Genomic DNA, 13,153 nt, shown 5'->3' on the forward strand with positions numbered 1-13,153 from the left:
GATATACTTTAGTAATTTGCACATCTTTGCTGTGATTACTTTTTGTGCTGAAAGTTCAGAATATATAAAACCTTATTATATATCAAAATGATAACGTCTCATACATACAAAATATCATATTTAAAACATTTCAAAGCTGTCACAATCAGTTCCTGATTAAGTGGATGTAATCTACATGCTCCCTCCTCTACCTTTAGGTCCTCATTACACACTCCACATTAAGCTCTTGGATTCATTACTGTGTAGATAATTACAATACCCACAACTGCATTTTTCATGATTAGGTCGGTTGGTCTTTTTTCACTGAGGAGCACAATAACCCTTGGCGATTACTTATCTACAAATGTCTCGTTGGAGAAACGCTATCCTGTATGTATCTTTTAATGCTCTGAAACGAATAACTGCTCTTGAGCTGGTTATTCATGAAGAAATAAAAAAAAAAAGCTAATTTGAAAGCCAAGCACTCTCTACGTCTATGCAGCCTTAAAGCCGATAAACAATGATGGCTGACCAATAATGTAATTTATTTTCTTCTTGTCTTTTGATTAATATCAGTTGGTTTTCTGTCAGTCCGACTGTAAACAGGGTGTTGTCGTATTGAAAAAGAAAGTACATTGAGCCAACCTTGGTAAATAAAGGTCAAATCAATTGCCTGTCACTCTTTGCTCTGTTTCTAATGAAGACACACACATCTAGCTGAATTAATGTAAGGAAACCATGAATATGGCAAAACTAATTTAGGTGTGGTCGATTTATTACATTTGTGGTGTTGAAAAATATTTCCTGGACTTTGAAACATTTAGGGGATTTCCCCCTGGCGCACAGAATATGGTTTTTAATTTAGCATATTCTTTTAATCCTTCTCCCTAATCATCCCGTTTCCTGTCATTCCTCCTCCTATTTTTCTCATATTGTGATCTATCTATTGCCATGAATTGTATACATCAGTTAGCTGGTGCTGACTTTTGCCATGTGTTAATCACATGTAGTCCAATTTCCTGTTGTCATTACATGGCCATATTGGTACTCGTTGCATCATATCCTGTTTTTATCAACCTTGCTTACTCATACCAAACCAGTGGAAAAGATAATTCATTCTTTACAGAGATTAGAAGGAATGCAGGTTAGCTTTTTACTTGTGCATTTGTCTAAGCAATGCTAACAGTTTCCATGGTGATTGTGTTTGAAATGTACCTTTTAGTTTATGTATCAAAACTAAAGAAATTCTTGAAACGTAGTCTGTTTCATGAAATTGGGAATTTGGAGGTGAACTACCTCTAGACTAGAGCATGTTGAGATCTTTGAGTAATTGTATAAGCGGCCAAACCACTATTATATCTATCGCTCTGCTTTTTAAAAACAATGTTGTTGCATCTGACATGGAACTATACATAACAAATGTGCAGATACATCTGTTAACCCCATTTGTCAACCATAAATCCATCCTTAAACTGTGTAAGTATTTGCACACAAACAAATAGCTACTACTTCTTATGTGTTACAATTATATTGAGGTCATCAATTGATATTTTCCTGTAGCCATTATGTTACAGTTACAGTGCAGTTGTCCTCCAGTAATCTCCACTGCATCCAGCAGCAATAACACCAGAGCTGTAATAAGGGATATCATCATGAAACATAAGAGCATAACTGGTAGTAATTATTGTTTATACCAAACCCTAGGCTACTGAATAAAGTCAGAAGTATAATTTATTTTATTTAGTTCCGCCTATAGTTGTGCGCTTTAATGTTTTTCCCCACTCCATTATTTTATTTCTGCCTCTTTAATTACCTAATTTTCCCATGAGAATATGTGCTCTCAGCCTCCGTTAAATTAAACATGCAGCTTTTGATCTGTTGATGTTGTATGCAATTGGCCGCATGTTCATTGTGAACTTTCTCAAAGCTGGATCCAAAACGTATCTCACAGACACAGCTCATAAGCACTACTGTGAGACCAGTTATAATGGATTTCTAATGTCTGGCCACAAAGTAAAAACTAAGCTGATCTCGCTTTGTGAGTCAGACCTCAGGACATTAGCACTTCAACTTGAATAAGACTTAAGCCACAGTGTGACCCTTATTTCACCGAGAATGTATGCATTAAGACTCAAAATGCATGGTAATAAAATGATTTGAGGATCTTAACTAGAGACTTGCATCAGACTAAAGTGTTTGGTAAGATCTCCAGACTAGCGGGGTTAGCCTGGCTCCAGAGGCTGGGGTATTCACCACTACACCATATTTTGGCATTACTCAAATCATTTCTTGAGATTCAGGCTGACATCCGCCATGAATCTGCTCTCTGGTTCCCACAACCCATTCCCCTTGTTGCCATAGCCAGAGTGTGTTTGTGTTTTCAAGGGTGTGTACTCAGCGGTTAGTGACTTGCTGATTGTATTAGCTAGGAAAGCTGGTTTGGAACTTGGAGACTTGGAAAAATATGACTCACAAACTGTTGTTTCTTCTCCTTTTTGCTTTTTCTCTCACTTCATCCTTCTTTTGATCCACCCACTGCAACCCCACACACTGACACCATGACGTGATATTTGCTTTAAACCCACTACATTAAAAAAATCCACATTTGAGATGATCAAGGATCAAGCTCAGTGAGGATGCTAATTTGCCAGATATAGGCTACACTACCCAATTTCTCATTTTAATTCAGTAAAAGTATAGTTTAAAGTTACAGAATATGCACGAAAGAAGCTAGATTTGATGAAATAAGCAAGAGAGAACCATGGGAAAGCTCAACACATTCACAGATGGCAACAGACAAACAAATGTTTAAACAGCCAATATCCTTAAGAATAAAATGTATTTTATACCTGGTAAAGCATCAGAATCAGAATCAGAATACCTTTATTAGTCCCACATCATGTAGTGAAGAAGAACATTGGCTCCTTTGACATAGACTGTGTCACCTGTGCTGGTAGTGACACAAATCATGTAAACGTGTATCATTCATTCATCACTAAGATTAAATTACAAAATACCACATAACTCCATAAAAATACTGCCTTTTGAAATTGAACTCTCTGTAGAAATCCAGAAATATGAGCAGTCAACTATAGTTATTTTGTTTTGTTTCTAATTGGAAGAGTTACTTTATTGAGTCAAGTGTATAACTTTTAAACATGTTCTTAATAAAGCTCTATGACTTCAACAAGCTGGTAAAGATTAAGATCAGGACAAGATGAACTCATGTCACCATAGCGGAATGTCTCAAGTGACTCCTCTGCTTCTTTGTCCCATTTGCCAGGAGATAACTTATTCTACACTGTGGTGTGCGTGTGTCTCTGCACATGAAGTGAATCACTACGCCCTGATTGAGCATGCTAGTTCAGTGCCTCTGAAAAAACTAGGGCAGGATAAGAACTCAGAACTAGGACATTAAGAACTTTAATTCTCTCTTGTTTTTTCTTTCTGTAGTTATGCAGGTCGTGTTGTTGGCAGCAGTTTAAAAGCCCAGAAGGAGAACCCAGAGATGTCCGTCCGTAATACAGATCCTGTCCTGAAGGGGGCCAAACAGAGGCTGGAGCAGCTTACAGAGGTAAACACTCGTGATCACCATGAAGTCCTGCAGATAACCATGTTGATATGATCTTGATCAAATATAACATATAGATTCATGGTTCCCAGACCTCGTGACATTTCAATATACATCCCTATTAATTCCTATACTATCCTGTCCATTAATAGATTCCCAAATGATGACTCCCATTGTTTTTGGAGAACCTCTGACCTATCTCTAGCACCTCCTCTTATACACAGAGAATCCAATGGGAGGATGGCCACGAGAATCTTTTTAATTTCAGACACTTTTTTCTTGCAGTGTCATCATCAGGCCAAAATGTCAAGTTTGCATCAGCATAAACATATCTGACATGGACATAAATAAATTCCGTTTTCTATCCACAGCCCAAATAATGAAGTCTGCGTCTTTAACCATTCTACACTAACGTAAGCTGTGATATATGTGCGTTGTATTTAATTATCCCACTGTGCAGCCTCTGAGGGAAAACTGTATGTTGATGAACCTACGTGTTGATGATGATGGAGTCAGACTCAACAATAAGATCTGTGTGGGATTTCATAACTCTTCCACAGAAAATTAATATCTCCTGTGGTCACTTTGGCCGTGACATCATGACATACTGTATGAGGGTGATTAGCATTCTGCAGGAATTTGTCTACTTTCCATTAAGGTCCAGAATTATTCATATCCATGCTTTAAAAGATGATGCTATTGTTAGTTTGATCCTTGGCTATTATTATAACGGTGGAATATTAAGTTCAGCCTCCCGGTGTTTCTCTTATGATGTAGGTGTGATACCGTTTTCTAAAGCTAGCTGCAGGGGTCCGGCTTGTTTGTGAAGTGTTCTCGTCCTCAATCATGCTTCGTTATCACCTCATGTGTGAATCGCTGCTAAATCCAATACATTTAAATGTCAGCTCTTGGAACAGCTGTAGATAATAACATGCAATAATAAATTAACTGATTGAATAATTCAACTTGATTTATGCAGCACTTTCAAAAGCTCTGAACAGCATGGTAATATGGTGATATGATTCGCATGAATGATTCATAAAATCATGTGAATATGATTCCATAAAATGATACATCAAGGTTATCCATAACGATGATTCATTAGCTGCGCGAGGACCATGTGGCTGTATTCAGGGGAGTTTTGAGACAGGCTGACACATGCTGAGAGAAGGAACAAACAAAAGAGTGAAGAGAGACCAGCAGAACTAATGATATGTCAAACATGTTATTGTCAAATCATTAACTCACCATAAATCTCAATAAAATTCCCAACCAGTCCGAGGTACTTTTGGGTCATGCTTTCTTTTTTATTTAAAAACGCTTTATCATTTCCTAAAACAACTGGGTCAAACAGGAATGATACTGCTTTAGTCAGGGACTATTACCAGCAGCATATTCTGTGTGTTTGCTGGAAATGATGACAGTATGATATCATTTGTTTTTTTGGTGCACATAGGATTAAATGTGTGATGCTTTGGATACACAGGCTGTAGGATACATTTATTGTTTGTTTGTTGTTATTCAATGTAGGATTTGTTGACTAAGTAAACTATAGATCAGCCATAACCTTATCATGATGACATAAATGTCAGTCTATGCTTGTAACATCAGGAGGTCGATTTAAAAAGGAATTAGGGTTAAAAACAACATGTTTATTGTAAGGCAAGAGTGGAAATTGTTCCTTGTCAGGAAAACCAGGTGAATTCTGTAAGTGAATTTGAAGATATCATGGGATGTGACATGGTTTGTTTTTCTCCTTTTGCTGTTGAGGCTCTTTCTTTGCCTTGTCTCATTTTAATGGTGAGCCCATTTATCATGTTGCATTTACATGGAGGAAATACCGAGTCAGCATCGTCCCGCTATAAAAACAAACACACACCACACATGAACCATGCGATCACTTATGCATGAGATTCACTTTCTCAGGCCCATTAATTCTATGTTAGCCATATATTTTCGTTATTACATGATTTAAAGACTATTGGAGCTTCTGTGAACCTTCTAACATCCTCACAAACACACACTTAAATGAGGATTGGAAAAGTAAGATCAATGCTTTTGGCTTTTAATACATGCCTGCTGAATTGATGATGGGTATGCTAACAAACCACAGCATGCACCAAAGGGAAAAGTCAGATATAACACAGCTCATCTGAATTGCAAAACTATGTTGGCTTCCAAGGGGTGTGCAGTCTTTCCATCTTTCTGATAAATTCAGAGAATGCAAGTCTGGGCACACAAACAAACCCTGTGTGTAAGAAGTGTACACACAGACCTGTTATTGTTTTACTTTAGAGTCAACTTTGTAAATCCCAGGGCTTGGGCTGCCATGCTAGCTGCACCAGTGCTTTCTACGTGGGAGAAGCCATTTATCTGAGGCACAAACATTAATGCACGCCATTTAATAATAACTATTCATGCCTGTCATGTGTGCCATTTACACAGTCGCACAGCTAGGATTAGAAGAGGAACAAAAAATGTAACGAGACAAAGAAGCATCCTTGGAATTCTAATTATTCCCCCAGCCGTGTTGTTTTGAAGGGCTGTCGTTCTTTCCGTATTTTCCCCAGTCTCTTCTTATCTTTCGCTGTCACCATTTTGTATTATGTGTTAATTAGACCTTTGCCGCAGTGGGTTGTGTTTCACATAGGCTTTGCCCTCTAATGGGATTCTATTAGCCAGTCGCCAACCCTTGCAATTAAAATGTGTATGTACATGCTCAGCCAACCAGCCTGAGTCTCATCCACCCTCTGAGGGCTGCCCCTGCATAGGGAGGGGCAGTGGACCCCCCACTCTTAAGTGACAGCAGAATAAAGGAAATATGGCGCATCTTAACATCAATAAGAAGGGAGGGTGAGGATACTGTTAGTGGTTAAGGTGAGGACTCTTGGTCTTATCTTATTCATTTGTTTTTATATTTCAAAAATACAACAGGACAGGACTAAATTAATTCAAAACAAATTAAGAACTGAATGGCAATTATTCAATACTTTATATTAGCTACATTCTAACCATCAACACTGTGATTGGTCAGGTACCATTATTACCTCTGATGTACTGTAGTGGTTTCTGTATATTGGTGTAATATGGGTCTAAAAACAGTGTAATAACAGTATAACATTGGTGTATCATGTTGTTATAAATCGGGTGTTATACTTAAGCAATAGCTCACGACAGGCCGTGGTATATGCTCATTATATCACAGCTAAGGGGCGTGGTTCGGCCCGANTTCTACCCGTGGTATACGCTCAGTATATCACGGCTAAGAACCAATCAGATTGCTTGATTTTACTTGTCCGTTTTATACTGAGCGTATACCACGGGTAGAANTCGGGCCGAACCACGCCCCTTAGCNAACTAGTTCTGCTTCTTTTTTGTAACTAGTTAACATGTCAGAGCTTTTGCAGCGCACTAGTTAACTTCTAAGACTTTTAGCATCACTAGTACGGTCAGAGGGCCACTAGATCATCAAAAAGCTTACAATTTGGGACTTTGGTGCTACTCGTGCTGCTCCTGGCGTCACTAGTAAGGCTTATTTGGTAACTAGTCACACAAAAATGCCACTAGTTGCTGAAAAAGAGTGACTAGTATAATATTTTATTTAACTAGTAAAGCAGAGTTCCAAACTAGTTTGACCATAAATCTAACAAGTGTAATCAAAGAGCCAACTAGTGTAGGCAGCTGCCGTCTGATATCAAGGATATGGAATACATACTCAAATGGCTTGCCATAGATTATAGCCTATCTGTACTTCCTACACTTATCCAATGTTTGACCTTTCTCTGTGTAGGAGCCATTTATGTGTGTTATCGGCATGTCAGTTTATTTTGTTTATCTTGCAATATTATTTTGGGGGTTTAACTGCACAGGATGTATAAATAGGTTCATAAGCGACCGGAAAGGAACAGGATGCAGGAGGAGGAAGAGCACACAGATCCAACCGGACTAGGCAGATGCTCACCACAACAAACATTCATCTACTCGTGCATAATGGTATTGTACAAACTAAGAAATAAACAGCATACTAAACTGAATTCAACGACCGGAACTCATCTGTTGGGTGTCTGCGTTAAGATCACTCTAGAACTCACCAGTCTGCTCCAGCCTAGCCCTTTAGTTCTTTGTCTTTCTCTCTCTGGATTTGTATCTGTGTATTTTTTGTGAACTCTTTGTTTTATAAAACCTGCCTCCTGAGTGGTTTTGTCTACAAAATTTGAATTGTTCCAAAGAAACGTTCAAATTCTCTCTCAAGGTTATTTGTTGCATGGTAGAGGAAAAAGCAACAGAAAAATACCCTTTGAGTTCTGCATACTCCTGAAAAAATGTAATAAAACGGTATCTTCGTGTAGTCCCAAAAAACACAATTGTACATTTTGAATTTTTTTTTTCTTGGCCTTGTAGCAAAAGTCCAATGGCTTCGTACCAGTCTGCAGCCAGGAGTTTGGGAGCCACTGACGTAACAGTTCAGGATAATAACAAGCTACACTTGTGCTTTGTGTCACTGGGTCAATACACACTCATGACTGCAGTCGAAACAAGTAAAGTGACGGGGTCATTGGTTTGCCAATGACCTATGAGCTTATTACAGCATGCCCTAGGGGAAGAGAAACCCCACCACCCAGCGACATCACCAGGGTGTTGTGAGGGTGACATGATCTGATTATGGGCAACAATGGGATAATACCCAAGAATGAGCTCTGATTTAGTAAATTATCACAATGGAGCCATGGAGCAAGAATGCCTCCAACAAAAAACGTATATTGTATTCCATTCAAGCTCTAACTACAGAAAACAAACAAACTAACACAGCTTTTACATTATTGGATTAACCTGAAAATAAATGGCCTAAGTCTTCCTGGAAAGTTCAAACCACTTGGGTGTCATGGAAACTTTCGTAACCAAAAAGGCAGTAGGGGGCTTCTATTATGTTGATCAGTTAATCAACATATGGGTTTTTCCAGCTAAAGATAGACAGTAAAGCTTTCCATAACGTAAAGAGGAGGGTCTTTGAGTACTGTTGCCCTTCAGACGGATGGTTGGAGATGAGATTTTGACAAGATAGTAGATCTGTTTGTCTTTTATGATGCCGGAACACAGATTAGTTTAAAAAAAGAATGCAACTAAAATATATAGTGTGAAACATTTTGACAAGTCTGATAAAAGTAAATATCAAAATTCTCTCAATTAGCTGCTTACTTTAAGTGATGCGGTCATACCTAAGCACGGTCCCACAGTACAAGAATGCTGGTCAATTTACCTAACAGATGTATTTTGTGTGTTTTTGTCTGTGTTGTTGTCTGACAGCTTCAGGTGCTACACAGCTCCTAGCATCTAGTGGTGCAACAGTTTGATACCTTCACCAGTCTGTGTTGATACAAATTTACACATCATTTGATTTTCAAAGGCGGACATAGACATTTGTTATACATAAAGTATTGGACATATACATTTATTAAAGAAAAACATATCATTTTGTATTAAAAGTGTCAAAAGAATAACATGTATTAAAAAAGAAATGTTTTGCTTCTCTATCTTTTAAGGTGTAACCTTAGTATTTTTTACATTCTGGTTATAGTCGAGTAATGCATTTATTCTCCCATTAAAAAAGGGTGGTACAAAGGGATAGTAAAAATAGGAATACACAGAGGAAAAACTAGGCACTCAAATGTTTTTTTTCGAGGTCAAGAACGAAACATATGACATTTGGTCAATAATTAGATTCAACAATTTAAATTAGAGGACATTTTAACTACATTAAATATGTGGGGTTGCCTCAAGGCCCCTCCCAGATCTCCCTGTGAACCCATGTTTAATATATGAGCAGGAGCCTGGTGAATGTGTCAAGTGTAACATGAATAATTACAGCTCGGATCCCCATTTCTGTTTTTTGGATGACCTGGTTGATGCATCCTTTATCCCGGCCAAAGAGGAAATAAACGGCTGAGACCAGCAGAAATAAAGCTGGAGAAGAGAGGGAGGAAAAGAAAGAAAGGGAGAACGATAGGGGGGGGGGTGGGGTAGTTGAATCCATCTCTCACTACCCCTCCCTCTGGGCATTTCCCTGCTGGCACAGTATGTGTAGAGGCTGCAGCATATTAAAACCACCACTATGCCATGTACTGTGTGTGTGTTTTACTTATAGGTACATATACATGTATATTTGATCACGTGTTTGCATATGCGGATGTGTAACGTGTGCATCAGAATCCATATATTTGCATAGTGAAGACAGGACATGCTTGCAAGTGAGCATCAGTTGATGTGTTTATATGTGTGGGAGTATGTTTGCTAATGTTTATTCCTCTATTTTTGACACTGTGTACGTGTGTGTGTGACTCACCGTTTTCCACACCAGATGCTTCACAGCCATCTTCATCATCGCAGTCATCCCCACTCCCTCTTTCTGTCTGTGCGCTCCCTCCCTCCTCTTCCTCCACCTTTCCTCTAGTTTTGCTCGCCCAGCCGAGTTCCACTAACAGCTCCTAAATAAAACACACACACAGAAACACACAAATCTATGAATGACAGTGTGTTGTAACCACTGATCTAACACAATCATCAGATCAAAATTGCAATTGGGATAATAATCACTTTATTACATGTTGTTTATTTTTGTATGATTTGTGGTATGACTATCGTTAACTTGTTAATGTTAATTGTGATTTTTTTTTGCTCGTAACCTCTCCTGCAGAATGTACTTACTTATTAATTGAAATCACTCACTGCCTCTTTTATATACGCATGTGCAAAAATTTCATAACTGAGGTTGTGAATATAAAATGTGAAAAACTGTGAACATATTAGCAAAATGTAGCATTAATCTCCAGCTCGCAAATCAAATACAGCTAAAGTTGAACAAGGTCAAAGGTCAGCAATAATGTATTTGCTGATAATACTCGAGTGATAATGATCCTAAAGCAGTGATATAAGAGAAATGCTTAATGAAGAAACACACACTAACCTTATTGTTCCCTCTAAAGGGACTGAATGCCACAGAAAACATAACAGAACTCAAAAGAATAATGAGAAATATAAACACACACACACACACACACACACACACACACACACACACACACACACACACACACACACACACACACACTCACACACACACACTCAGGTCAGAGAGCAGAGTGAAGGGTAATTGAGGTCATGCTGTCTCTGCAGGAATCCATATTATCTACTGCTCAGTTAACTCACAGTGTGGATACTGTTGCTATCACTTATTTGTGATGCTGAATCGAAACCTGCACTTCCTATAGCTCAACTAATGAGGGAGCCAACAAAAAACATCCATAATAACCCTCAAATATTGGGGTCAAGAATTTGATCAGAACAACACAAACTTGTTGTCTATGAAACTATAAAATAACTAAATGGGAGTTGGTAGGTTGTTACTCATATTGTCTAGACAACAGGAACATATAATTGGTTCACAGTATGATAAATGTGTTGTAGAGAGTAAAGGTGGATAATATATCAACTCCAGCTGAGGGCGGAGATAAGGCAAACATCCACCAGTTTACTAAGGAAAAAGGATATATGGCGGTGACATTTCACTATATATCTACATTTACAGCAATGCTTATGCTTCAAAATTGCATCATCTACCGTAATGATTTATGTTATTTTACGCTGGTGAAATCTGTCTGTCAAATTAAATACTACAAAGGTCTGTTTTGGATTTATAATGACAAATATTAGAATTGTATTGCAATGCAGCGTAAGATAATTTGCCTCACCGCCTACGTTGCCTGTTGCTTGACAGCCAAATCCATTCTGCTTTCTAATATTTAAACATGGCTTACCTCTGCATTGCAAATATAATCCCTTTAACACAAGAACATATGGTATAAGCTTCTGCTATAAAGTCACTGTGGTCGCAGTGTGACACAAACAAATAGTATACATTTGTAACCCTGGAAATGTGCAGCAGTAGACATACACATTTTGTAATGCAATGCACATTTAAATACTTGACTGGAACAAGGAGAATCTAAGTTATAAAAGGTTAGCGTTTTCACGGTTTTAAAATAGCAATCGTTGATATAGTCTAACTACAGTATGTTTAAATGAGTTTCCCTGCTGAATAGATGCAGGTTGGGTAAACATTGTAAGTAGGGACATATGGCCTCCAGTAGGTGTGGGGCAGCCCGTGGAAACAAGGGGAACCAAGGTTACTAAGTGACAGCGTGTCCAAAGGGACATGGAGACTCTGTGCAGTGATTCACCATCATGTCATCAGGCTGCAAATGAGGCCTGAGGGAAAACCAAACACATTACAGCAAGGTTTATATCAGGACTGTCTTTCTCAGTAAAGAATCAAAAAATAATTTGGGTCATGTGGTGCTGAAAATCTCCAATGAAACCATTACACTGCCAGTCATTTAATTTCCAACTCCAGAGTGGTTTATCCTATCTAATTATTCCTGAAAAAAACATAGTCTCATAATAGACATGCAGTCGATATTTGCGTTGTTTAATGGAGTATTTTACATTTTGGAAATAAGCTTATTTAATTGATTGTTAAGAGATAGTTGAAAAGATAGGAACCTCTCTGATATTTCCATCCTAGCAGCAACAGGGAAGTGAACCCATACACTTTCTAAACCACATGCAACACAAATGCCCCATCTTTAAATGTTAAAGAAAGCAAAAATAGAATGTCTGTACAGTATGTGCAGTTGATTCGGATCCATTACATACATTTATTGTTTTTTCCTTGGGCCTTGCTGTCAGGATCTCGACACAAACTGATGAACCCAAATGCACGACCCAGAGAAAAAGTCTTGAATGTAAAGAACATTTAATTTTAATTTCACAGATCAGGTATCCCTCTTAGTAGGTACTGGAAATAACAAAAGGCGCTCACAAGGAGGAAAATACTAGTGTAACAAAAAGAGGACTTAAGGAAAACTTAAGCCTACAAAATTAACAAAAGAAACAAAACCTGATATGAATGAATACGATCCTTTCTGAGCTGAGGCTTGGTACGACCATTTGGAGAAACAAAAAAGACGAACTGACACAGGACAGGGGAGAGACAGGACTATTTAAACATGAGGTGAGTGGGGACAGGTGGAAACAATCAGGGGCGGGGCAGACACTGATGATGGCGGGAAAAACACACAAGGGGAGGAGAAGAAACAGGGCCTGACATGAAAGAGAAGAGGTAAGTACAAAATAGAACAGGAAATGACAGACAAAATACATAAACATAACAAACACATTTGAAGATACACAACACATGCTACACTCTTCTACAAAGTTTTTAACAAAAAAGTTATTTTTCGTAATCCAGGTAACCCTTTCACATATAAGTATTTTGGAAAATTAATGCATTGCTATTTTTAACATTCCACCAATATTACACATTCATACAGCCCTATTACACCCATATTACACTGTTATTACAACCATATTACACATAATTATACCCCATTACACCCATGTTACACTATTATATACACCTGTATAACACCCGATTTATAACAACATGATACACCAATGTTATACTGTTATTACACTGTTTTTAGACCCATATTACACCAATATACAGAAACCACTACAGTACATCAGAGGTAATAATGGTACCTGACC

The 13,153-nt window shown here is 38.1% G+C and overlaps 1 protein-coding gene across 1 annotated transcript in view; it reads left to right on the plus strand.

Moving 5' to 3' along the window:
* Window positions 1-8,005, plus strand: part of LOC104967337 (glypican-5-like) — a 29,912-nt gene extending 21,907 nt beyond the window's left edge. Inside the window, exons 9-10 of the mRNA XM_010796746.1 lie at window positions 3,433-3,553; window positions 7,952-8,005. Coding sequence (XP_010795048.1) covers window positions 3,433-3,553; window positions 7,952-8,005 — 175 coding nt within the window. The remainder of the gene's footprint in view (window positions 1-3,432; window positions 3,554-7,951) is intronic.
* Window positions 8,006-13,153: the final 5,148 nt, after the last annotated feature.

Source organism: Notothenia coriiceps, unplaced genomic scaffold (assembly GCF_000735185.1).
Source record: "Notothenia coriiceps isolate Sejong01 unplaced genomic scaffold, NC01 NC01_scaffold00037250, whole genome shotgun sequence".
Lineage (NCBI taxonomy): Eukaryota > Metazoa > Chordata > Actinopteri > Perciformes > Nototheniidae > Notothenia > Notothenia coriiceps.